Source organism: Gopherus flavomarginatus, chromosome 11 (genome assembly GCF_025201925.1).
Source record: "Gopherus flavomarginatus isolate rGopFla2 chromosome 11, rGopFla2.mat.asm, whole genome shotgun sequence".
NCBI classification, from domain to species: domain Eukaryota; kingdom Metazoa; phylum Chordata; order Testudines; family Testudinidae; genus Gopherus; species Gopherus flavomarginatus.
In genome coordinates, this window is record NC_066627.1 from 15,946,353 (window position 1) to 15,973,259 (window position 26,907).

A 26,907-nucleotide genomic window follows, 5' to 3' on the forward strand; every position below is an offset into this window, starting at 1 on the left:
CTTGAATTGATATGCAAACTAGATACTATCAATTTAGGCTTAAACAGCTGTGATTTCCCAGCAGATCTGAGTGTGTTTGGTACCTGCAGTTCTTCTGCCAGGATTTGTGACCAGTAGTACATTAAGCCTTCTCCAATGATTTATCTAGCATAGCTGGAGCAAAGCATAACTTATTAGAAAATATTACAGAGCAACTCCTAGTGACTAACACACCATTAATAAAAGAATAAAAACCCAGCAACATTACAATCATGATTTCAATGGGAACTCAGCCATCCAGACAGCGGTGCAGACTCTTTCTGACCTTCTCAGCTTTGCAGGAAGCAAAATGTCAGCTCTTTCAGCAAACCCCATCACAGAGCTGATGACATTGAGCTTCCCCATAGATGACAATGAAAAGACACTGGCATCAAGTCAAACATATCCCACCCTCCCCAAAAGCAGACCACCCAAAATATCTATAACAAAGCAACTAATCAACCAAACACCCAACAAACAGAACATAAAAAAGACACAAGCTTAAGACTTTCTTATGGCTACTGATTAGACAGGTTTATTTACACCAGTCACACCCTACAGTAACTCCATTGAGTTCAACGGAGCTAGTCTGGATTTTTTCTACCGCATAATCAGATTGCATTCTATGTTCACATGGGACCAATTGTATCATCAGTTGGTTACATTTATGACGAAATGCTGAATGAAACTATGGTCATGGAAGAAATATGGGCATTTTATTCTTGGAGAACAACCTTGATCCAATTATTCTCCATAGGGCAGCTTTGATATCCTTGTTCCACATGCTGTAGATGACCGGATTCATCACTGGAGGCACCAGAGAATAGAGAACAATCGCCACGAGATCCACACCTGCTGGAGTGCTTGAGGTGAGTTTCAAGTAGGCAATGGTGCCAGTGGAAACAAACAAGGAGAACACAATGAAGTGAGGGAGGCAGGTGGACAGAGCTTTATGCTGGCCCTTCTCAGAGGGGATTCTCAGCACTGTGTTGAAGATCTGGACATATGACACAATTATTAAACCAAAGCAGCTTAAGCCTAAAAAGATAACAATTACAATAGCTCGCACTTCACTGCGGTTTGAGTCAGGGCAAGTAAGCTTGAGTAGCTGGGGAATTTCACAAAAGAACTGATCCGCCATGTTGACTCCACAGAAGGTTATGGAAAATGTGCTCCCAGTGTGCAGTGCAGAATTGAGAAGACCACAGATCCAGGCACTGGCTGCCATTTGGACACAAGCTCTCCTGTTCATCACCCTCTCATAGTGCAGTGGTTTGCAGATAGCGATGTATCGGTCATATGCCATGATGGTGAGTAAGAAAACATCTGCTGAAGAGAATAATATGAAAAAAAAGACTTGGACAAACCATCCAAAATAAGAAATTGACCTGGTGTTCATGATGCAGTTGACCATGGATTTGGGGATAATGACAGAGATAAAGCTGAGGTCCAGGATGGATAAATTTATCAGTAAGAAGTACATGAGGGTGTGAAGATGGAGGTCAAGGATTACAGCAGTGATAACAAAGAGGTTCCCTGTCAGGGCTACCAGGTAAATCACTAGGAACACCACAAACTGTAAAATTTGCAGCTCTCGACCCTCAGAGAAGCCCAGGAGAAGGAACTCAGTCACTGTGGTTTGGTTGAACATTTTCCTTCTCAGTACATCATGTCCTGACTGTCCTCATGTCCTGTGTAGGGAAGAACAAAGAAAAGGCTCATGATTAGAACAACAGAAGGAATTACCCTGATTCCTCTCTCATTAAGATCTCCTGATATGAATGTGAGAGTCGCACAACACTCATCATGTGAATTGGCTAGATGTGGTGAGTGCTCCTCACCACTCTCATCCAGACCACTAGTCAAGTGCATTATCACACTAACATAATTTGGATTCAAGTATCAGAGGGGTAGCCATGTGTCATAAACAGATAGCTAAGGGTTAATGTCTCTTTCACCTGAAGCACCTGACCAGAGGACCAATCAGGAAACCGGATTTTTTCAACTTTGGGTGGAGGGAATTTTGTGTCTGAGGTCTTTGTTTTCTGTCTGCCTGCTTTCTCTGAGCTTTGGAGAAGTAGTTTCTGTTTTCTAATCTTCTGTTTCTAAGTGTATGGACAAAGAGATCAGATAGTAAGTTATATGGTTTCTTTTCTTTGGTATTTGCATGAATATAAGTGCTGGAGTGCTTTGATTTGTATTCTTTTTGAATAAGGCTGTTTATTCAATATTCTTTTAAGCAATCGACCCTGTATTTTATCACCTTAATACAGAGAGACCATTTGTATGTATTTTTCTTTCTTTTTTATATAAAGCTTTCTTTTTAAAACCTGTTGGAGTTTTTCTTTACTTCAGGGAAATTGAGTCTGTACTCACCAGGGAATTGGTGGGAGGAAGAAATCAGGGGGAAATCTGTGTGTGTTGGATTTGCTAGCCTGATTTTGCATTCCCTCTGGGTGAAGAGGAAAGTGCTTTTTGTTTCCAGGACTGGGAACGGAGAGGGGGAGTCACTCTGTTTGGATTCACAGAGCTTGTGTCTTTGTATCTCTCCAGGAGCACCTGGAGGGGGGGAAGGGAAAAAGGATTATTTCCCTTTGTTGTGAGACTCAAGGGATTTGGGTCTTGGGGTCCCCAGGGAAGGTTTTTCAGGGGGACCAGAGTGCCCCAAAACACTCTAATTTTTTGGGTGGTGGCAGCAAGTACCAGGTCCAAGCTGGTAACTAAGCTTGGAGGTTTTCATGCTAACCCCCATATTTTGGACGCTAAGGTCCAAATCTGGGACTAAGGTTATGATACCATGTTAGTCTGGATCCCTAAAAAGCAACAAAGAATGCGGCAGCTTATAGACTAACAGATGTATTGGAGCATAAGTTTTAATGGGTGAATACCCACTTCATCAGACGCATGTAATGGAAATTTCCAGAGGCAGGTATAAATATGCAGGCAAGAACCAGTCTAGAGATAACAAGGTTAGTTTAGTCATGGAGGATGAGGCCCTCTTCTAGCAGTTGAGGTGTGAACACCAGGGAGGAGAAACTGCTTTTGTAGTTGGCTAGCCATTCACAGTCTTTGTTTAATCCTGAGCTGATAGTGTCAAATTTGCAGATGAACTGAAGCTCAGCAGTTTCTCTTTGAAGTCTGGTCTGGACATTTTATTTGCTGTAGTATGGCTACCTTTAAATCTGCTATTTTGTGTCCAGGGAGGTTGAAGTGTTCTCCTACAGATTTTTGCCATTCCTAATATCTGAATTGCGTCCATTTATCCTTTTACACAGAGATTGTCCAGTTTGGCCAATGTATATAGCAGAGGGGCATTGCTGGCACATGATGGCATGTATAACATTGGTGGACGTGCAGGTGAATGAACCGGTGATAGTGTGGTTGATCTGGTTAGGCCTTGTGATGGTGTCGCTGGTGTAGATATTTGGGCAGAGTTGGCATCGAGGTTTGTTGCATGGATTGGTTCCTGAGTTAGAGTTACTATGGTGTGGTGTGTGCTTGCTTACAGTTGGTGAGTTGTCTGTGGGCAAGGACTGGCCTGCCTCCCAAGGTCTGTGAAAGTGAGGGATCATTGTCCAGGATGGGTTGTAGATCACTGATGATGCATTGGAGAAGTTTTAGCTGAGGACTGTGGGCAGGGCTGCCCAGAGGATTCCGGGGGCCTGGGGTCTTCGGCGGCGGGGGGCCCCGCTTCAGCAGTAATTCGGTGGTTGGGGGCCCTTCTCTTCCAGGACCTGCCGCCGAGGTGTCCTGGAGACCTGCGGCAGGGCCCCCCCTCCCACCGAATTACTGCCGAAGCGGGAGCCGACGTCAAAGTGCAGCCGGGTCTTCGGTGGCGGGGGGCCCCCGCTGCGGGTCTCCTGGGCACTTCTGCAGCGGGTCCTGGAACAGAAGGGTCCCCCTGCCACCGAATTACTGTCGAAGACCCGGCTGTGCTTCGGTGGTAATTCTCCGGTGGGGGGTCTTTCTGCCCCGGAGAGGAAGGACCCCCTGCCGGCGAAGACCAGGAGTGTAGGAAGTTCCGGGGGCCCGGGCCTCGCAAGAGTATTCCGGGCCCACCGGAGTGAGTGAAGGACCCCACTCCAGGGGCCCCGAAAAAACTCTCGTGGGGGCCCCTGTGGGGCCAGGGCCTGGGGCAAATTGCCCCTCTTGCCCTGCCCTCTAGGTGATAGCCAGTGGAGTCCTGTTGGTTTATTTCTTGGGCTTGTCTTGCAGCAGGAGACATCTTGCTCTGTTAATTTGTTTCCTTATTTCCCCGCACCACGCCAATGCCAACTCTGCCCACATATCTACACCAGCGACACCATCACAGAACCTAACCAGATCAGCTACAACATCATCAGTTCATTCACCTGCACATCCACCAATGTTATATATGCCATCATGTTCCAGCAATGCCCCTCTGCTATGTCCATCGGCCAAACTGGACAGTCTCTACGTAAAAGGATAAATGGACATAAGTCAGATATTAGGAATGGCAATATACAAAAACCTATAGAAGAACACTTCAATCTCCCTGGACACAAAATAGCAAAATTAAAGGTAGCCATCCTACTGCAAAATAACTTCAAGACCAGACTTCAAAGAGAAACCGCTGAGCTTCAGTTGATTTTCAGATTTGACACCATCAGCTCAGGCTTAAACAAAGACTGTGAATGGCTCGCCAACTACAAAAGCAGTTTTTCCTCCCTTGGTGTTCACACCTCAACTGCTAGAAAAGGGCCTCATCCTCCATGACTGAACTAACCTTGTTATCTCCAGACTGATTCTTGCCTGTATATTTATACCTGCTTCTGGAAATTTCCATTACATGTGTCTGATGAAGTGGGTATTCACCCACAAAAGCTCATGCTCCAATACATCTATTAGTCTATAAGGTGCCACAGGACTCTTTGCTGCTTATAACTTGGATTAGCTACCTTTAAATCAAGGGAGTTGGGTCAGTTTACACCATCTGAGGATCTTGCCCAAGATGTGGCCTGATACAATGCAGTATGAAGAACTGGAGCAAAATAGAACCCAAATCCAACAATTCCAGCCAGGATGCTTCCCCTATTGTGCTCAGCTTAAAATATGGGCATGAAACTAACATTTTAAAACAGCCTGATTCCTCCTTTCCCTGGAAATACAACATAGACACACCCAGCCTTCAAAATGGTAGCTCATCTGTGATGATTCCACCCAAGGGCCACATAGACGGCTAGTTGCCTTGTTACACATTTATTTATGCCACCAATCCCAGCTGCATGTCCATTTCTATGACGTGATGGGCTAGTAACATTGCTCAATTACTGCTGTGTTGATCTTTTACCTCTGTGACTTTATGTCTATGTTGTGCAGTCAGACCTCCATCTTAGTATTGGATATGTTTTGCATAACTGTTTACAGCAGTTTTTTTTTTCTTTTCCCCTTTTTGGCTGGCAGCAGCATGTGACAAAAGGTGTAGTGCTTGACTAAGAGATTTGGAGTCTAGTCCCACTGACGTAGCCTATGTCTTTGACATTGATCAAAATAGACATGCTTTGGCTGCTAGCCCTGACTCCTCTTTCAAAAGTGCTAATGTTTATAAAACATATTCTGGGGGGCTGTTGCTTTAGTCAGTTATGTTTTGAACACTGAAATCTGAAAAAAAAATCATTTGTTTTTCAACTTCAAAATTGCAATTTTCAGCTGAAATTTTTTGATTTCCCAAATGCTGGTGGAAAAAAGAAAAAAAACTGGGTTTAGGTTTTTTTTGGTAAAAATCCAAAATTTTCCAAGGAAGAAATAAAAATCTGAGCAGCCATTGATATTGAATTAATTAATAGAATTAATTAAACTCTTCAAATTGTAATTCACATTTATGTTCTTAAATCCCCAATGTAAAATCATAGAGAGTTCACCTGGTCCAGCCCCCAGCTTCAAGACAGGACCAAGTAAACCTAGACCATCCCTGACAGAGGTTTGTCCAACTTCCCTTGGCAGCCTGTTCAAACCAGGTCTTTGGAGCTGTGCTCCGGCTCCACTCCAGCTCCAGGCAAAAATCTGCAGCTCCATTGCTCCAGAGCTTCTCCGTGCTCCAGCTCTGGGCTCTGCTCCAAAGCCCTGATTTGGACGACCCTTAGAGATAGAAAATTTTTCATACTACCTAGCCTAAATCTCGCTTGCGGAAGATGAAGCCCATTGCTTTCTGTTCTACCTTTAGTAGATGTGGAGAACAATTGATCACCGTCCTCTTTATATCAACCTTTAACATATTTGAAGATTTTGATCAGGTCCCCCCGCAGTCTTCCTTTTTTTGAAACTAAACATACTCAGTTTATTAATATCCAAATACATTTAACTGAAATAGCAAACTTACTGTTCTGGACTTTGTATAACTTGTCCCAACTTGAGACGCTTTCCGGTCTCAAGCAGCAGGATTATTTAGCTAGTTATCATGCATCCCTCACTATATCATCCAGCAGTTATTTCCATGTCTCTTAACTGGATTTCCTGAGTTGCTAAATCTCTCTGCAGTTCCTAGCAAACACTCCACAGATGGGTGCTGCTTGCTCCTCTCCTTGACCAGACTTGGCAGAGAGGTGATGGACTAAATGGGATGGGGGACTGAAAGCCCCTCCCAGCTATGGAGATAATCCTGGCTTCTGCAGGGTTGAGACACAGTCACAGCCCAGGATGTCCCTGCTCTGGGGTTAAATCACTGAATCTCATCACCAGGGCTGTGAGACCAGCTCTGGTCTCACTTCAGGACCAAACCATCCTGACAACCAGCCCTAGCCGAGCCTACCCTCACAGAAGGGAGATCCGACCTACCCTGGATCTTACATGACGGCAGCATCCTTAGAAGGATCCTAGGCTAAAAACAAGCAGGTCTGAGATCCAGAGGTGTCCTATGGTGTTTGCAATCTAAAAACAACAACAACAACAAAAATTGTGTTTGCAGTAAAAAAATATATTTGTAGCACAGACGTGACCGACAATAGCTAAGAACCTAGTGGTACCACAGCCCCAGCTGGCCTGGAATAGTTTGTTCCTTCATTAACTCAATATGATTATCTCTGGGTTGAGCAGGCTTTTTTCTTTTCCAGCTTTACATCAGCAACTCTTGCGATGTGGCCACTAGAGGGATCCAGGCTGCCCTGGGTGTTTGATGTTGGTCATTAAGTTACTCTGAGGCAAACAATAGAAGTTATTACCCAAGTCATGAGCTGATGTAAATCAGTACAATTGAGTTAATAGTAGCTAGAACTATTCATGCCAAAGAGGAGTCTGGCCCTTTGATATCAATAGAGCTATTCTGATTTACACCAGCTGGGGATCTGCCCATTGACTTCCATGGCACTACATCCATTTACAACAGCTGCAGATCTGGCCCATTACACAGTTTCCAATCCAATTTTTGCTGGTGACTTTGAACCAAAGAAGAGTCAAAGTTCCTAATCAGTCTGCACTTTCATAGCTCTTTGTCCACTGGGATTAATTACAAGAGTGTAACTTCTAGAGATGACGGAGCAACTCATTTCTCCTGGGGACAGAACTTTGGAGGAATTAACTGTTGCTAAAATTTTCTTCTTCTGATTAATGGTATGACTAACCCAACTGTCTTTAGGCTCCTCTAATCAGGGGTTTCGGTGCTGAAGGACATAAAAACTTTTGCAGGCTTTTTTACTTTACGGTTTACCTTAAGCAAACCAAACACTTTGCTGCTGAAAACTGATTTAGTTTGTATCTCTTGTATCTGATTTTTTTATTATTATTTTTTTAATTGGAGGTTGTCTATTTCTGACCAAAAAAATCTAAAATGCTTGAGGAAACCCAACACAAAAATGTTCATTTTACTGAAAATCTATTTTCTTTCAAAGAAAAATTGATGAAAAAATATTGACACTCCTAATGTGAACAAGAATTGGTTTTTCAAAGTGTCTGAGTGACTTAGGAATGTAAGTCCCAATTAAAGTCCATTGGAACTATGCACTTAAATCACTTAGGATATGTCTTAATTGCAAATGAAATCCCATAGCTGGCCCATGCCAGCTAACTTGGGCTGCGGGGATGTTTCCTCTTTGTGTAGACATTGCGGTTTGGGCTGCAGCCCAAGCTCTAGGACCTCCCCACCTCACAGGTTCCCAGTGCTGACCTAACTCTTTGATGTTATTTAAGAACTTTTGCAAATCCCACCTTTACAAACTAATTTAATTGCTCTTATTATTTAATTATGCAGTAACACAGATAACTAAACCCAATAGTCAACTACAAATGAAGAAACAGATTCAAGAGTATCTTGCAGGTGCTTCCCACCTCTCAGTCAGTGCTATTCAGCCATATTACTATTACTAGTCTAGTACTGACAGGGAACTTTACCCCTCCTCTTATAACAGATCTAATCTGCTTATACTAAATCAATAAAATCATAGGCCTAAAGTACTAACACATAAAAAATAAGTTGCTAACATAACCACTGCAGAACTGCACTCCCAAAAGGCAGTTTCATTATACACACACCATGATCGTGCTGCTAGCATAAAAAAAAATTCCCCTAAGAACCAGCTTACCACTGCCTTACAGTAACATATTAAAAGGCCTGCGTTAGCATAAATAATCCAAGTATCAGCATAGCAACAGCTGGCCCGAATTGGGAACTGAACACCGGACACTGAGTCCTAAGGGGCCTTACCAGGCAGGTCAGCTAGACCGCAAGTAGGGTAACTGATAGCAGGGTCTTCTGACAGTCATAAAAACATCCTTAAGGAAGTAAAAGATACGAGCTTGCAATTTTACATATGTTATACCTACCATATAAGAATAATGTTAATTGCTCTTCAAAAATGTATGTCATATAATTGCCAAATAAGGTTATAATTTATGTGTAAGCAAATATGCTAATTTGTGGTTTTACGCTTTATAAGCTGTGGCAAAAATCAGTTCAAAAAAGCGGCTTAACCCTTGCTAGGGGATACGCTGTCTCTCCGTGTGTGCGTGCATGTATTAATAATTTCTCAATAAAAGGAGCCTCAGGCTGTCTAATCAATTAACAAGGTGGTGGTCATTTCCCCGACAGTACCTTGGTGCAACATTGCACTAGGTGCTATAAAAACAGAGAACTAAAATCCAGTGACTGACCCAAAGATTTTATAATCTATCTAATCCCAGTTTAATTGGACAGTTTGCTCTTGATCCTTTCCATTTCACAGGAGTAGCTGAAAACTGCTAGAGATTACCAGGGAATCAGGCCTTAAAATTAAAATAAATGAAATTATATCTAAGTATATGGAGGCCAGGGTTACAGACCAGTCCTTAAGGCTGAGATCCATTTTGCATTTAAAGCATAGATTTTGTCTTTGTTATCTCAGAACAAATACTAACCTGCATAGGAGAGTTTTATTGTGGACGTCAAATCACAGAAGAAATGGATAATTTCCCTGGGACAAGGAAAATAGAAGGACAAGATGATGAAGAGGAGGATTATGATACTAATCATGGAGCTGCTAAGCCTGGACCCAACTGTTAAATGGGTACAGGCCTTGAAGTCCATGAGAGGTGCACAGTGTGATGGATTCCCTAGACAAAATGCTCTGTAGTTGCCACGTACCCAAGGAAATATGATTCTGTGATATAGGCTCTAACAGAAAATATTGTTATCCTCTGTCAGGCAATACACCAGCATCTGGGGAAATATAGAGGATGTTTAACAGGTCTCCAAGCAGAACAAGTTTGCCAGGAACATAGGGACGTGAAGGTGGTGATGAATGACAACTATGGAGGAAAGGTAGATGATGAGAAACACCAGAAAGAGCAGGATGTGCACCTAATAGAGGTGCTCAGATCCCATCCAGGTGAAAGAGATGAAAGATGTTTGGTTTCCTCTTCCTTCACTGAATATCTAGATAAATGAAATAAGTGAGAACCAAGGGGGAGATTATAAAATAGAAGCAAAATATAGTATCACCTGTTTAATTTTAATGTAATTGTATAAGTCACCTCATTAAGGAAGAAAACCAATGTGATATAGTGCCAAGCTGCCCAATCAACACATTCAAATAAATACTCACAATTCACAATCCAAAAGAAATCCATAGTATAACATTTATTTGTTCAGAATATTTGTTGAACAATTAAGAAAGATGAGCACATTCATTTTAAAAAATCTAATCTTTTGAAGCAGTCGCCTCAGAAGATCTTAGCTAATTTTGTATAAGTTATTCACTGTAAATAATTCAACCAGATTGAACCATTATCTTCTTTTCCAGTTACCTCTTGCTGAGATTACATGTAAACCTATTTAATTGAGAGCAATGTAGCCATTGATTTATATTCTCTAAGTGATACCAATCACATTGTATATCTGGTGTGGGATCATAGGTTCACTGGAACATTGACATATCAAATTAGATATGAGTCCCTTTGTCCCAGTGTCCTGTCTCCAGCAAAGGTTATTGCCAGATATTTCAGAGGAAGATACAATGAAATCTATCTATCTACTTATCTATCATATAGATGCCATTGCAGTAATATCTAGGTGTTGACATTATGGAACAATCAGGAGGGATGACTTGGGGAAAAAAAAGACAGGGCTGAACATTGGTGAAAACATAAAACCATTTTGAGACCACATCACCAGCTGGTCAATGGGCCAGATCTCTCACCGATGTAAATCACTGATGTAAATCAATGTTGTTTCACTGAGGACAATGCAATCTAATCTCCAGCTGGTGTAAATCAGTGTAGCTTCATTGGTGTCAATAGGCCAGATCCTCAACTGGGGTAATTCAGGGTAGCTTCATTGGCCAGATTTCCAGATGAGATCAATCATCAGTCAGTGGAGTTACGCTGATTTATTCTAAGTGAGGATCTGACTATTGCAATGTTAGTATATTTCAAATGATCATTTTATCTCCCAAGTATTTTATCCCAAAATAAATAACTTGGAAACACCAGCCTTCACTTCAAAGAAGCCAGTTTGCTAACAGATTTCCTTATGGCCTCAGGCATATCATTGTTTCTTAGGGTATAAAAGAGGGGATTGACCATTGGGGTTAAGACCACATAGAAAAGAGAGAATGCTTTGTTGATATTGATTAAAGGGTTGACAGATGGTATGATGTAAAAAATTATTAGAGTCCCATAGAAAATGGTGCCAACAGTAAGGTAACAGGAGCAGGTGGAAAAGGCCTTTTTCCTCCCAATGGTGGACAGGATTATCAAGATGGTACCTATGATATAGATGTAGGAAGCCAGGGTTAAAAGAAAGAGTGGTAGTGTTCCAATGGAAGAGAGTATAACAATTACCTTTGTGATCAGGCGGGTGTCACTGCAGGAGAGTTTTATCAAGGGTGTTAGATCACAGAAGAAATGGTTGATTTCATTGAGACCACAGAGGTTCAGTTGTGACACTGAGAATATCAACGAGACAGAAACCACTCACCCACCTTGATGTAAATCAGAGTCTTGTGTTCCTTCATCGGAAGCATCTAGCTCTGGCCACTGTTGGGGATGTGTCAACCTTCATGATCTATGGCATAAGACGACCAATGGTACAGTCAGAGAGAAATGCATATTGAACAGTGAAGGTGAGGTTATTTATGCATCCCAGGAGCTAATGTGATCCTGGGATGCATGAACAAGGGAATGCCAAGTATAGTAGAGAGGTTAATTTACCTTCGTATTTGGTACTGGTGTGACCACTGCCAGAATATTGTGTCCAGTTTTGATTCCCACAGTTGAAGAAGAATATTGATAAATTGGAGAGGGTTCAGAGAAGAGCCAGAAGAATGATTAAAGGATTAGAAAACATGCCTTATAGTGACAGATTCAAGGAGTTCAATCATCAAGAAAGACAAGGTGAAGGGGTGACTTGATTACAGTTTATAACAATCTACACAGAGAAGAAATATGTAATATATAATAATGGGCTCTTCAACCTAGCAGACAAAGGACTAACACCGTCCAATGGCTGGTAGTTGAAGATAGTCTAATTAAGATTGAAATAAAGTGTACGTTTTTAACTGTAAGTGTAATTAACCATTAGAACAGTTTACCAAATGTCATGGTGGATTCTCCATCACTTAGAATTTTAAAATGAAGATTGGACGTTTTTCTAAAAATCTGCTATAAGAATTATTTTGGGGAAATCCTATGCCTGGGGTATACAGGACAGAGTGTTAGATCACAGTGTTCCCTTGGGGCTTTGGAATCTATGTCTCTATTTTAAAAGTGTTGAAGGCAGTAAGGTGGGTGCCCATATACCACCATAGGTCCTGACTCCATGGGTGGTCCTGAGCTGGAACACCCACAGGGAAAAATTAGTGGGTGCTCTGCACTCAGTGGCAGCCAAGCTCCCCTCCCCTCATCCCAACTCTGTCTCCTCCCCTGAGCATGCTGTGTCCCTGTTCCTCCACCTACCTCCCAGTGCTTCCCGCCTGGCCACCGCCAAACAGCTTTTTGGCCGCTCCGGGGGGGGGGCGGGGGGAGGAGCAGGAGCGTGATGCACTCAGGGGAAGAAGCAGGGCCGGGATGGGGATTTGGGGAAGGAATCAGAATAGGGGCAGGGAGGGGGCAAAGACTTTGGGGAAAGGGTTGGAGTCAGGGCAAGGCCGAGCAGAGGGGGATCAAGCACCCAGCGGCAGGAGCAGAAGTTGGCACCTATGTATACCACTGAGCAGCAGGCGATAGGACGCTTGTGTCAACACTCATAAGAGGAGCTGGGTTATCAGGATAAAAATGATTTTGTGTAATAGGGAAATCAGACATTCAAATAGATGAGGGCTAAATAAAAGACTACAGAAATATAGAAAAAATTGTTGTCTACACAGCTGAAATGCCAGGGAAATAATTTTCCTGCTCAAGATTCTTGACTGAGCTGTTGAGCAACTAAATAACGGAGAGAGGGGAATCTCAGTACCTCTGGAATTAAATGGAAAATATTAGTTAAAATTTAATTTATCTTCCTCAGTAAAATTTGCCAAGTTTTCTGTGCCTTAGATACAATCAATAGAAAACATGGAGTGGGGAAATCAAGCCACCAAATTCATCCTCCTTGGATTCTTAAATCTCCATCAACTATAGATCTTTCTCTTCCCGCCATTTTCAGTTAGCTACCTTGTGATGATGTCTGGGAACATCCTCACTGTTGCTCTAGTTGTGGGTGATCAACAACTTCACACTCTCATGTACTTCTTACTCGGGAACTTATCCTGCTTGGAGACCTGCTACAGCTCCACCATCCTGCTCAGGATGCTGCCCAGTCTCCTGACTGGGCTCAGAACTATTTCTTTTCAGGGCTGCATTGTACAAACGTATTTCTTTGATTGTCTGGGAGCTACAGAATGTTTCTTCCCAGCAGCTATGTCATATGATTGGTATTTAGCAATATGTAAACCCCTGCACTATGCAAACCTTATGAATAGCAGGTTCTGTCTCCTGCTAGCAGCTGACTTTTGGATAAGTGCATTTCTGGCTATTAGTATAATAGTATTGTTGGTGTCACAATTTACTTTCTGTGGCCCCAATGAAATTAACCATTTCTTCTGTGATCTCACCCATGTGTTCAGTTCTCCAGAACTGACTCCTGCCTGATGGAACGTACAGCTTTCATTCACTCAGCCCCATTTCTGTTAAATGTTATATTCTATGTTACTATTATAGGCACTGTCCTGAGAATCTCATCTGCCAGATGGAAATAAAATGTCTTTTCTACCCACTTCTTTCGCTTTATGGTTGTTACAGCTTTCTATGGGACTCTGATGATTTTGTATGTCTTACCCAGAAATTATACCCTGAGGGACCAGAACAATGTATTCTCTATCTTCTACATGGTCATGACTCCCCTGCTCAGTCCCCTTGTCAGGGTCCCTTCCCCACTCTGAACTCTGGGGTACAGATGTGGGGACCCGCATGAAAGAACCCCTAACCTTATTTTACCAGCTTGGGTTAAAACTTTTCCAAGGCACAAGCTCCACCTTGTCCTTGATTGCTGCCACCACCAAGAGATTTAAACAAACATTCAGGGAGGCCACTTGGAGCCCTACCTCCCCCAAAATATCCCCTCAAGCCCCTACACCCCTGTCATAAACAGATTGTTAAGGGTTAATGTCTCTTCTACCTGTAAAGGGTTACAAGCAGGGAACTGGACACCTGACCAGAAGACCAGTCAGAAGGCAAGATACTTTTAAATTTTGGTGAAGGGAAGCTTTTGTGTGTGTTCTTTGTCCGCTGTGTGTTCTTCTCTTGGAAAGTCTGAGAGAGACCAGACATCACTACGGGCTCTCTAAGTTTCTTTTCAAATAGTAAGTAAAAACAGGTGGCTCAGGCTTTTTGATTGTTTTACTCTATTTGCAATTGTGGATCTGGATGGTTAACCTTTATATGTGTAGTTGCTGGGAATGTTTTGATTTGTATTGGTACTGGGGGGAAAGTCTCTTTCTGGTGTCTGTAAGCTATAGGGCCCTGTAATATTTACATCTTGAAGTTACAGAGATAATTGTTTACTTTTTCCTTTCTTTTATTAAAAGATTTCTTTTTAGAGAACCTGATTGATTTTTTTTTCTTGTTTCCCTTGTTTTATTCCAGGGGATTGGGATAACTCACCAGGACGGGTGAGACCGGAGGGGGGAGAGATAGAATCTCTCTCTGTTTTCCTTGAATCTGTTTGCCTCTTTGTGGAAGGGAAGGGAGATGCTTCTGTGTATGGTGATTTAAGAGGTTGGATCAGTATCTCTCAGGATAACCCAGGGAGGGAAATTCTGGGAGGGGGAAAGGTGGGGGGAATGGTTAAGAACCCAAAGGATCTGGGTTCTTGGGGTCCCCAGGAAAGGTTGGGGAGGTCAGAGTGCCCCAAAACACTATATTTTTGGGTGGTGGCAGTGCTATCAGATCTAAGCTGGTAATTAAGCTTAGAGGATTCAGGTGCTAGTATCTCATTTTCTGAACTCTAAGGTTCAGATCTGAGAGGGAATGCTATGACAACCCCATTTCCTGGGGAGGCTTGAAAATAATATCCTGACCAATTGGTTACAAAATGAGCACAGATCAATCCCCCTGGGTCTTCTTAAAATAATTTTATTTTAAAAAAAGATAAAAGAATCACCTCTGTAAAATCAGGATGGAAGACAACTTTACAGGGTAACAAAAAGATTCCAAACACAGAGGATTTCTCCTTTAGACAAAACTTTAAAGTTACAAAACTAGAGATAAACCTCCCTCTTAGCACAGGGAAAATTCAGAAGCTAAAACAAAAGATAATCTAACACATTTCTTTGCTATTACTGACTATATCTGCAATACTAGATGCTTAGTCTAGATATAGCTTAGGGAGATGAATTTACCCTGCCCTGATTCCTTTGCTGACTCGAAGAGAGCCAAAAGAAAAGACCCACCAAAAACCTCTCCCTCCCTTCCCCCAGATCTGAAAATATCTTCTCCCCTTATTGGTCCTTTTGGTCCGGTGCCAACCAGGTTATCTGAGATTCTTAATTCTTTACAGGTAAAAGAGGAATTAACCCTTTGCAGGGTAAAGAGGGATTTTATGCTACCCATAACTGTATGTTTATGACATCCCTCATCTACAACCTGAGACACTGGGAGGTAAAAGAGGCCTATGAAAAGGATAAAGTAAATTTGTGCTCTGCAGAGAATGCAGACACTCTGAGCTATTTATTTAGGATAAAATGAAGCTGAGAGACTCTATGATCTCATTGCAACCAATGGCAGTGAGGCAACTAGAGACTACTGAAAGTTCCATTAAGTGCCTAGATAGCTTTAACATTCTGGACTAAATATATTTAACATATCCTAAGTTACACAAAACTCATCAAAGTTGAATTCACCCCTATTAAAAAAGAAAATTGTTTTGTTTACAAAAATAATTTAATTTAAAAAGCACTTATTTTACAATAAAAGTTTTTTTAAATTTTTTTTAAATGAAATTTAACTTTTTTTTATAAAAATAGCTTTTTTCCCTCCTCCCCTTCCATTTTGCCCCTTTCTCCCTTTTTCAATGGCAAAATGGAAAAAGGACAAAAGATGTGTGACCATTTAGGGGAAATCTTACTATGTACCTCTTATGAAACCTTATGGATAATGGCGATTCTCCATGCTTGTCTGTGTTGCATTGCAAACTTCTCTTTGATTGTAAGGCCGATCTTGGCCTTCCTGCTGTCTTTTTGCCTCCACCTGGACTAACATTCCAAGTGGAGGCAGTGAAGGGCTCACAACAAAGGGTCATTAAACTTTGATGATCATGCATTCAATGGAGCACTTGCTGCGATGGGATGAATCAATTCCACACTAGCTTAAGGAGCACTGGAGAACAATTAATGCACCTGTTGGTATCAGAAGAGTGTAGCAGACTTAATTAAAGATGAGACCCAGTGAGGGGTGGCTAACATATAGGAAGCCCTTCCGGGGAGTAAGAGGGAAGAGAATGAGGGTCTAGGGTTCCTGATTGTCTCTCCTAGGTAAGGAGACTGAGAGGAAGTTTAGGGCTTTGCATTCTCTTCTGAAATGGGGGCTCTGTCAGAGAGGACAGAAGCAGTAAAGTCTACAGACAAAGTTTGTACCCTGGTACTGGCCCTGAAGGTGGAAGAGCAGCATGGGTGAAGAGACTCCTGAAACATGCCTGGGAGAAGGATTCTAGGAAACAGCCCTGAGGGTCAGCAACTTGGGAGGAGCTGGACCTCTTGAAAAAAAGACCTGTGAGGAAGCGCTCTGTGGTAGATCAGCAAATAATTTTCCACAGTCTTGGAGGACCAGTGAAGATTTTGCCAAGGATTGGGTCCAGTGAGGATGGAAGAATTTATGTTTCTTTGTATTTTGCTGGACTCTTTGTTTCACCCTTTGAGGAGTGGGAAGAAAGTGTCCTGGCTGGTGGGCAATTCACAGAATGAATTGACCACTAACAGGCCTGAATGATGCCTGGTGGAGGCAAATGAGGAAAGAGCTCTGCAATAAAATTCACAGCTGTAAGGGGGAATGCATGCTGGTGAGACACCCTGCCATAATCCCTCTGGCACAACAGCCCTGCCATCTGGGGCAAACCCACACTGCAAATCTGAACTCCAGAGGTGCGGTGGTGTCTAACAATGAATCATCTGGTAGGGGGCATAGACTGTGTCTGCACTACTGAGGCCTGTCTACACTTGGAAGTTAGATTGACCTAGTTATGTCTTTCAGGGCTGTGAAAAATGTCATGCACTGAGTGCCATAGATAGCTGAACATAACCCCTGCCCCCAGTGTAGATGCAGCTAGATCAACAGAAGAATTATTCCATTAAGCTTGCGACTGGAGGAAGTGTCTACATTATGGTGCTACAGCTATGCCATAGCCATCATGGCTGAGCTCCTGTGTCTACATACAGCGTATGCTGACAGAAGGAGTTTTTCTGCTGGTGTAGGAAGAGCACCTCCTGAGCGACGTTAGTTATGCAGACAGAAGTTCTCATCTGTCCACATAGCTATGTCTTACCAAAGGCTTTGTTGGCATAGCAATATTACTTGGGTGTGTGGTTAAGTGTAGAGCAAGGCTTTGATCACATGATCAGTCTGACTTTGGAAGGGGTCACCTGACAAAGGGGATGGGAGGTTAGAGAGTCTCTCACCAGTTATTTGAAAAAAAGACTGGAAACACACTAACTCCAGGGGTCAAAGATAGAGCCTCCATGATTCAGGGAAGGAGCCGTGAGCTGTAGGAATGGGAATCCTCGGCACACTGTGGCCCAAGCTCTATGAATGTCCCAGATGGTTGAGGGAACTGAGGGAGGTTTTCTATTGCCCTATCCAGATCACTGTATTTCTCATGTGATCTTGTGTTTTGAGATCTTTGCAAAGCCTGTGAATCTGTTTGCTTCACCTGTCACCTGCCCATGGAGAAGTGAACCATAAACTCAGAGCACCTACATGCGTCCATCTCTGGGATGGAGTGTACTTGACATACTAGGGCATCTGGGACATCAGTGTTGGTGTCACTAAGCATAACCCTACGTAACTCAGGAGGGTGGAAGGCCACAAGAGTATGGAGCCTTCCTGGTTTTAGGCCTCAGCAGACAAGAGTCCCTCCATGTTTGAACTTTAATCGACCTAAAAGGCCAGGTGTAACAGCCGTTATCAGTTGCAACAGTTCTAACTGGTCTAAAGCAGAAATAATGAGGCCTGTGCACCTTTAGCAGAAGGACAAGATAACTTGCAGAAGGAAAACTTACTAACGAGCTGCCGCGGCCAAGATTACTTAATGCACCTGCGCTTACGTAATTGCTACAGGGGGAGGAAGGAGGAGGAGGGAGGGGAAACGGGGGATTGCTAGTCAGTGAGAAAAGTTCTCATGGATATAAAGGAACAGACTGCTTGTTTTAGGTGTGCTTGATCTGAGTCAATCTCCCTGCACCGCTTTGAGATCTCAAATAAACTTGGTTTGCTTCTCCACCCTGGTGTGTTTATTGGCGCGGCACACCAGGCGACGGACCCCCCCGCTGTTGCTTGGCCTCAGGCAGTTATCTGCCGGCAACAGTTCTTGGCGCCCAACGTGGGGCATTGAGGCTAAAATTAGCCTTGCCTGGATCCCTTCTGGTGGTCGACGGATTGCGGCGACGACCGACGCCCAGCGCGCACCGGTGACTTCACCGGGGGCCTCGGCGGAGACGCAGTTCAACTGACCTCAGAGGGCACAACGGTGCAACGCGCTCGAGTAGTGGAGAAGCAGTTGAGGGCGACGGTGAGGAACCGGTCCCTTGGATAAGGTAGGAACAGTCCAGTGGTCTGGATTTTTGCCTGTTATGACCTGGGGATGCCCAGTGTCACCCTAGGATATGGGGCAGGGACAGAGTACAGGCAGGGCACGGTGTACACCCTTAGAATGCATTCTAGCGAATTGGGAAGTGCTTGGATCAGATCCACTAACTAAAAGCAAACTAAAAAGTTCTGTATAGTAGACTGGCCTCAATATCAACTAGAGGACCAGAAAGGTGGCCACCGGAAGGATCACTTAATTATAACACGATCCTCCAATTACTCCTGTTTTGTCAGTAAATGGGTAGCTTCTGAAGCTGTTTGTATGGAGAGCTCTTGTAAAAATACCCCACTGTAGCTCCAGTTCTTCCCTCTGTCTGGCAGAGTGCAGGGATCCAAAAGCAGGTTAGGGATAGTGCAGGGACAAAGGAGGGACCTGTTTAGAAAGGGGAGACCCCATGTCCTAGTGCACTCTCTCCCTGTTGTAGCTAAAAAGCAAGATCAAATGCAGAATGGTACTGGGGGCCAGTGTGAATGACTGTTACCGGAAGACGCCCAGAGTACCCTGTGAAGCAAAAGCTCGTGACCAGGACTACTCTAACGCAAGCCCGGTAACTAGTGGATCTTTAGGAGGTCCAACCCATGGTGGGCTGACTTGGCCTGGCATCGTCCGGTGAGGAAGCTGCCTGGGTCTAGGAGTGTGTGTACCCATCTTCCCTTCCCCTTTCCTTTCTGTGTGGGCTACTGACAGTCTGATCATCTCACTGGATGCAATCAGAGTAAGCGGCGCCGTCTCCCAGAGACTAGCCGACGCTCTTTGCTGAAGGGAGGTGTAGGAGGGTCGTGGCCATCCTCGTTAGCCTCTCCTGTGTGAGTACCCTGTAGGGAAAAATCCTTAGTTTATGAGCCGCTAGCGCGGACAGGGCACCCTCCGTGTGTGTGTAAGTGGAAAATGGGTGGGGGACAGTCTAAACATTCCATCTCACCCCCTAAGGGTACCCCAGCATATTACATGTACGTACATTATAGTTCAACAACCTGCAGGTATTTAGAGAATTGGAATATTTACACCGTGAAAATCCATCTAAATAATGCCCACTAGAAGGTACTTCAATCTAGATAAGATCATACATCTAAGAGGAGCGTTTAATCACCAAAAAGCCCTGACACAGGGTGAGCAAATTTGTCTATTGAGGAAAGGAACGGGTTAATTTAAAAATCATCTTGGCCCAGGGATGGAAGGGGGGGATTGCTCTGCGTTCAGGGTCAGGAATCGGCGCGGACTGTGCTTGGTGCAGGGAGGGGCTGCTTTCGGCCCCAGCTGGCTGTGAAGGAAAAAAATATAGACAGAGGCGAAGCAAAGGAAATACAAGTTACAGAATTGAGAATACATTTGCAAAGCTTAACTGTCCAGTAAGATCCAACAGTGTGCCTTTGTGACCCCGGAGCCGGTGTGGCTTGGTGACACTGAAGAAGCCGCAGGCAGCTGACCTGGACTGGAATCTCTGAAAGAGATGCTGCAGAAGATTCCAGGGTGCAAGAGAACAGCCCTCCAAAGAGCAGAAGCATGTTAGAAATTCTGGACAAGCTGTATACAGGATAATCTCCAGTCCACCTCTCCCCCCTTCTCTGAACATTATACACAGAAGTGGCCAGTCTGGACGTACGTGTGTGGGTATGAAAGGGGCTTGGGGCATTAATGTATTCCTGAGTGATGAGGGAGCGTTCCCAACACTCTCCGTTGTTGTTTTATTATTTTATTAATGGAGCTTTAAAATACAGTTATATGGTGTGTTTTCTTTATCTTCCCCCAACGATCCTGTAGTGTCAGCCTGATCACCTGACACGAGGGATAGATTGGTAACAGAAATTTGTCACAGTTTGGTGAGCAATTAAGAAGGGGGGAGCCCTGCAGAATTTACACCATCTATTTGTTTTACCCTTGTTATTTTGTGTTTGCTTTGCTTGGTACTGTTGGTGTTATATGTTGAGAACTGCATGAGTAAAAGTGAGTCCTAATAGGATAAGAAAACGCTATCTGGTTCTGGTTCTGTTCTGTTTAACCGGTTACTGTTGTTTTTCTGCTCTGTTCATTTGGGCGTTAGGAGTGTGGGCAGAACTGAACCTCTTGTTCGTAATTCCTCGGAGTGGAAGCCATGTGTGCAAGAAAGTTCTGAGGTTGAATTGAGATCCTTCTGTCCCGTCCCCTGTAGCGGTCAGTGTATAGAAGTGGGAAAGTCTGGCTTAGACTGTAATTCCCTCTGCTCTCTGTGTAATTCTCTTTTCTGTTTAAGTGTCAAAGAGATGAATGAGTCTCTGGGTAAACCCTCTAAGAATAGTCCTTTAAATTATATGTTAAGTAAATGGCCTTTGCCCAATGGGCCATGTGTTTTTGTCCAGGTGGCAAGCCTCATGAAGGACGACTCGGGTAGTCTTGTGAGTAAGAATGTTTAAGGGAAGAGACCAGGAGGGGTGGGGGCTAGATGAGAAGCCCACCCTCCTAGCTAAACTGGTAGTGGAACAAGTTGGTGCCCATGGAAGGGACGGTTCAGCAAGAAAAGCAGGATCGGGCCCAGGCGGGCAGGCAACAGACAGAGAGATTGGAAAACAGGTTGGAAAACTTTAAGGGTGTAGTGGAAGGAAGGAGTCAGTAAGTGTAAGCATGGAGATTTCAAATACCCAGGACTTACTTGGAATGGTGATTTAAGTTGATAAAAGTGGCTGTTGGGAGACAAGCAAGTGATTTAAGGGAGAGTGAGAAGTTAACTCTGTAGTTGCTGAACGAAACAGCAGTTGAACTTTGTAAAAATGCTAAAGAAAAAAAAGTTTTTGGTGTCTGTGAAATGTTTGTAAATAAATTCAGGAAAAGAAGTTATTGGATTGCAATCATTTGGTTTGGCTATGAACAATTTAGTTGAATTAGCTGAAGAATGTATACAGTGTTATGTAATTGAAAACCTGGGCTGCCTATGAAACAAATACAAGAAACTATGGGGTAATTCCTCTGTTTTGCCTGAAGCCAACAAGAGTATTTGTATATTTCAAGCGATGATTGTCTGCCCAGAAGGCGTGGGTAGACCTCTCTTTTTTTTGTCTTTCAGATAATCAGAGAAAACTGATGCCAGCTGAACAGCATTCAACGTACCATGCATTTACTGGCACAATAGGAATCATGTTTTGTGTTCTATGTTCTGTCCTGTGGTGTTTGTCTTGTGGCCGGAATTTTTGTGTTTAATATTTTTATAAAATAGTCTAGTTTAAAATCAAACAAAAAGATTAAATTAAAATGCAGATATTTGTTTTGTTCAACTTGGAATACAAAGTGTTTGGATAAATCAGGAGAATGTAATATACTAAAGTCTAATGCATTTCCTTAAGTAAAGAAAAGAAATTTCATTGGCCAAACTGTTAATTGCAAAAATTGTTGTTAAAATTTGCATCCCAACAGTCTTTGAAAGCAAAGACATGAAAAGTTAACCCACTCCCCATATTGTACATGGGATCTTTTTGGCTACCTCAGATTTCTAGCCAGAGGGCTGGGGATGGTGAAAGGCTATTGGACTAGAGGTTGTATTGAGTGAACTCCTCAAAGTGGGTGTGCTTGTCCTGGCTTGTTGCTCCAAAGCTCTGTAATAAGGTTATTTTAGCAAAAGGGTGTGTGTGGCATATATTAAATAATAAGACTAATGTACTGTATAATGACAATGTTTATGTCTTCATTGTTGGGAAGAAGGTGTATAAGTAAAAAGTGGAAGTTTCCTTTGCAGGTTAAAAGAAGCCAAGAAGGGAAGAAGGACAAAGAACAGAATGAATTAACTGAAAAAAAATAAAATAAAATAGCAAGCTCAGGCTATAGATAAGATACTGACTCCATTCAAGAACACTGCTCACAGTTAAGACTTGGCTAACAACCAGGAAAAGGAGGGCTTGAATTTGCCCAAACAGCTATGAGATTTGCAAAACATTGCCAGGCACTAATGAAATGTGTTAAGTTTCTTTTCTCACAGGTAAAGAAGCGCTACCCAAAGACCCTAGCAGCCCTACCACTCTTTGGAACCAGGAGACGGGATTGATGTAAAGGTCCACCGACGAAAGTCTGCTCTGGCTCCACCCTGGAAAGGCCCTTAAGTCCCGGTGACTACCACCGTCGCTGTAAAATGTCAAAGACTGACTGCATGGACCCAAGATTCTCACTGCAAAAAGACCCCTCCACATCGGGAGAATTCTCCTACTGATGATTAGCCTATTTCACCTTCTAGCTCCACTGTGCCTTCTGGACAGTAGGGAAAAAGTACAAGGATGCTGCACCACGACTGTTTTGGGAAAGAAGAAGGAACACTCGCTCCACTGAAATTGCCAAAGTCCAGGAATTCCTGACTAGAAAGAACATTAAGAACTGACCCTGGTGAAGAAACAAAGAATTATACACTGGTGGGAGGACATTTGTGGGACCCATGTTTGGGAATGTGGTATTAATTGGATTTTGGGGTTTATTCTACAGGCTGCGCCCTGTGTCCTGGAGAGTGACTAATAATGTAACCCCCCTCCTATGCTATTAATGTCGATGCCTTTTGAAAGTACCTGAGAATAGTTAAATAACAGGTGTAATATAGTACTACACCAAGGAAAGATGGTATTGAATATCACTGAGGCTGGGAAGGCATTGCAGTGGGATCTAGTATGTTTAGGAATTCGGGATTTCCTGAATTACCAGATGATGGCCATTTGAAGTGATCTTGAGTACCAAACTTGGCCCACTGCCCTTACAGATGCATCAGAAATACCATCTGATCTGTGATCATGGAGACATACTTGGACACTTCCTGGGTGGAAGTGTGGCTTCCCAGGGCAGGATGTGCGCCCTTATAGGGGATGAATGCTGTACTTATGTCCCAGAAGACGCACAGGATATTAAAAAGTACATTCTGTCAGCCAAACAGGCTTTTAAACAGTGGAAGGCCCAGGAAAGGAAACCCACTATTTCTGATTCCCTCTGGGGCTGGTTACTTAACCTGGGAAAAATAGGGGAAGGCATTGTTCACCTCCTGCTCACTGGTGTGGTGTTGTGTATTGTTACTCTTCTCTTGCTTGCTTGCTGTAAAGCACTTCAGCTCCCTAGAGCTAAATCACATGTTATCCTTTAAATGTGAGAACACTCAGCCAAAAGTTTGTTGAGTATTCTCAAAGGAGGGAGTTGTTGGTGTCACTAAGCATAACCCTACGTAACTCAGGAGGGTGGAAGGCCACAAGAGTATGGAGCCTTCCTGGTTTTAGGCCTCAGCAGACAAGAGTCCCTCCATGTTTGAACTTTAATCGACCTAAAAGGCCAGGTGTAACAGCCGTTATCAGTTGCAACAGTTCTAACTGGTCTAAAGCAGAAATAATGAGGCCTGTGCACCTTTAGCAGAAGGACAAGATAACTTGCAGAAGGAAAACTTACTAACGAGCTGCCGCGGCCAAGATTACTTAATGCACCTGCGCTTACGTAATTGCTACAGGGGGAGGAAGGAGGAGGAGGGAGGGGAAACGGGGGATTGCTAGTCAGTGAGAAAAGTTCTCATGGATATAAAGGAACAGACTGCTTGTTTTAGGTGTGCTTGATCTGAGTCAATCTCCCTGCACCGCTTTGAGATCTCAAATAAACTTGGTTTGCTTCTCCACCCTGGTGTGTTTATTGGCGCGGCACACCAGGCGACGGACCCCCCCGCTGTTGCTTGGCCTCAGGCAGTTATCTGCCGGCAACATCAGCACTCGTCCCGGGGGCCATGTCATTCCATTGCCATGAAGGGTTAGAAAGAAGAAACCATGCTGCAGCCTGCTGAGATCCATGAAAGCTTAATACACACGTCTGCAGTAGCGGTGTAGGGGTAGGATTTTATATTTGTATTAAAGGCCATAGTTTATCCTGCCAGCTACCCTTTCTGAATAGCAGAAAGGACTGACCCTCTGGGGAACTGGTAGCAACGGATCTGACAGACGGCCGGTGTCTGTACTGATGTTAAGGCAGGGACGGACCAGACTGATTATCGTCACCCTTTGTTTTAGGATAAGTTGTATTATAGAAGATGGGGTCTTGTTTCCTATATGTATTATAAACTTCCTTCTAATCATTTCTTTGTTTTCAGGTTTAGTGAGTAAAAGGCAGGATCATGTATTGTGTCTATGTTAATTAGATTAGAGGAATGCTGAAGGCCCGAGCCACAGTGTGAACTGTTTTGATTACAAGATTTAATGAGGTTTAATTTCTACTGCCTTTCTTGCTCAATATAAAACACTGCTGCTTGTATAAGGTCTCTGTAAAAGACTGTTTGTGTGAATGAGGAGTTCATGCATCAGGAAAAGATAAGGTGTGATGCCAGAGAACCATGCCTGTGGCTGTTATACTGCCAGAGGGGCAGCACCCCAGAAAAAGGGGCACCGGAATCCTGGGAGAGACATGGGGGCCAGCGGTAAGGTGGATCAAAGGCCTGCAGAGGGCGCTCTGGAAACTGGGTGAGCTATTTCTGGCAGAGACTAGCAGGAGGTGCCGCAGGGGTGAGTCCCACTTCGCTTACACTCTAATATCTTGCATCTTATAATGATGAGCCAGAGCCAAAGTCTTTGTAGTTAACAAAAAGACTCTCAAGACATGTCTACACTGGCAACGTTAAAGCACTGCCGTGGCAGCACTGCTACGACAACACTTTAACATGGCCTTGTAGTCACAGCACCAGCACTGGGAGAGAGCTATCTCAGTGCTGTAAAAAACTCACCTCCACGAGGGTAATAGCTACCAGCACTGGGAGCCCAGCTTTCAGCACTGGTACACTGTCTACACTGCCATGTTACAGCATTGAAACTTTCTGTGCTCAGGGGTGTGTTTTTTCACACCCCAAGCAAGAAAGTTGCAGCGCTGTAAAGTGCCAGTGTAGATAAGTCCTCTGTCATTGACTACAAGGGGTTTTGTGTAAGGACACATATGGGACAGAGGCAACAGGTATTTTCTCCACATTTGATATCGGCTAGGATCTTTGTCTTCCCTGCCCACTCTCAAAACAAACACTCACAGATTACATTCACGTTTTACAATACAGCAATCCACCTTTCCCATCCCACATACACAGAATATTTCCTCACACTTTGGGAGAGGGAGCCTCTCACTGTTTCAGCAAGGACCAGAAGGATGGGAGACAATTATGTCATCAAGCATCTAAGTAGAGATTTTCAAAGGAGCATAGAATGGTTAGCTGCCCAACTCCCTTTGATATTCAGATGCAGTTGGGTGCCTAACTCCCTTAGATTTCTTAAAAAATCACAGCCAGTGTCAAAAAGGAGATTTGAACTATTTTTCATGTGGCAGCTTTAGGGTCTACTAGGCCTGTGTTTGGAATTCCAGGTCCAGAGATCAAACTGACCCTGGAACTTTAGCCAAGAATTTTTTAACTTGGGAGCATTTAATTTTCTTATTACTATGAAATAGAATTGACATTTGTTCCTCTTTTGCTATTATTCTAGCAGACCTACTCATCAAATACATCAGGTGAACAGAGATTTCCATTGAGATCAGAAGTTCTGTCTGCATTAATTTTCTTTGAAATGACATTCCCTATTTTTTTAGTGCTTTGTCTTTTGGGTCAACAGTTCTGCTGTCTGTTATTTTCCCTTTGGAATAGGTTGTTTTCCATGACTTCCCCGTTGAGGTTAGTCATAGGACTGTTCTTGTACCATTGTTTTTCCTTTCCAAAAACAAAGATTAACTTTTCTCTAGGCAATAATTTCAAATTCCCACCAGCAGAAGTATCAAGGGAGATTACATCATCTCATACGAAGGAGAAATTACCGACCAGGAGAGACCATAATTTCTGTGACAGGAAATATCAACAAAATACACCTAGAAGCGCTGTAGGACCCTGACATTGAGATAGGAACCCAAAGTTCAGGTTACTGAGATAATGTGAGACTATCAATAGCAGACGAGTGGACAATGTAGTGCAAAAACTGTAAACTTATCTCAGGAAATCTGAAGAAAGGGTTAAGATGCAATAGATCATCAGTATGAAAGGTAAATCAACACAGTAAAAATGAAGTAATTTGATTTAGAAAAAAAGAAATGCCTACTCAGGCATCCACCATGTCAGAAACATTATAACTGCATGTTCAGTCCAGGAGGGAAAGTAAATAAACTGTGACGGGGTGACACTGCACACTATATTC

The 26,907-nt window shown here is 43.3% G+C and overlaps 1 protein-coding gene and 1 long non-coding RNA gene across 6 annotated transcripts; one reads left to right on the plus strand and one right to left on the minus strand.

Moving 5' to 3' along the window:
* Positions 1 to 712: 712 nt before the first annotated feature.
* LOC127031170 (olfactory receptor 14A16-like) lies at positions 713 to 1,669 on the minus strand. The gene has a single exon (XM_050917933.1). The coding sequence runs from the start codon at positions 1,667 to 1,669 to the stop codon at positions 713 to 715; it is 957 nt and encodes a 318-aa protein (XP_050773890.1).
* A 16,281-nt stretch (positions 1,670 to 17,950) lies between these two features.
* Positions 17,951 to 22,713, plus strand: LOC127031348 (uncharacterized). Of its 5 annotated transcripts, none has more exons than XR_007768517.1 (3): positions 17,951 to 18,725; positions 20,116 to 20,389; positions 21,816 to 22,713. It is a non-coding gene; the product is annotated as an uncharacterized LOC127031348 (long non-coding RNA). The 5 variants fall into 5 exon arrangements; XR_007768518.1 differs by having other exon boundaries at positions 20,116 to 20,385; XR_007768519.1 differs by having other exon boundaries at positions 20,116 to 20,377.
* The last annotated feature ends 4,194 nt before the right edge of the window (positions 22,714 to 26,907 follow it).

Excerpts from the sequence above, each read along its gene's own strand:
- LOC127031170 (XM_050917933.1), bottom strand. The coding sequence starts at position 1,669 with ATGTTCAACCAAACCACAGTGACTGAGTTCCTTCTCCTGGGCTTCTCT.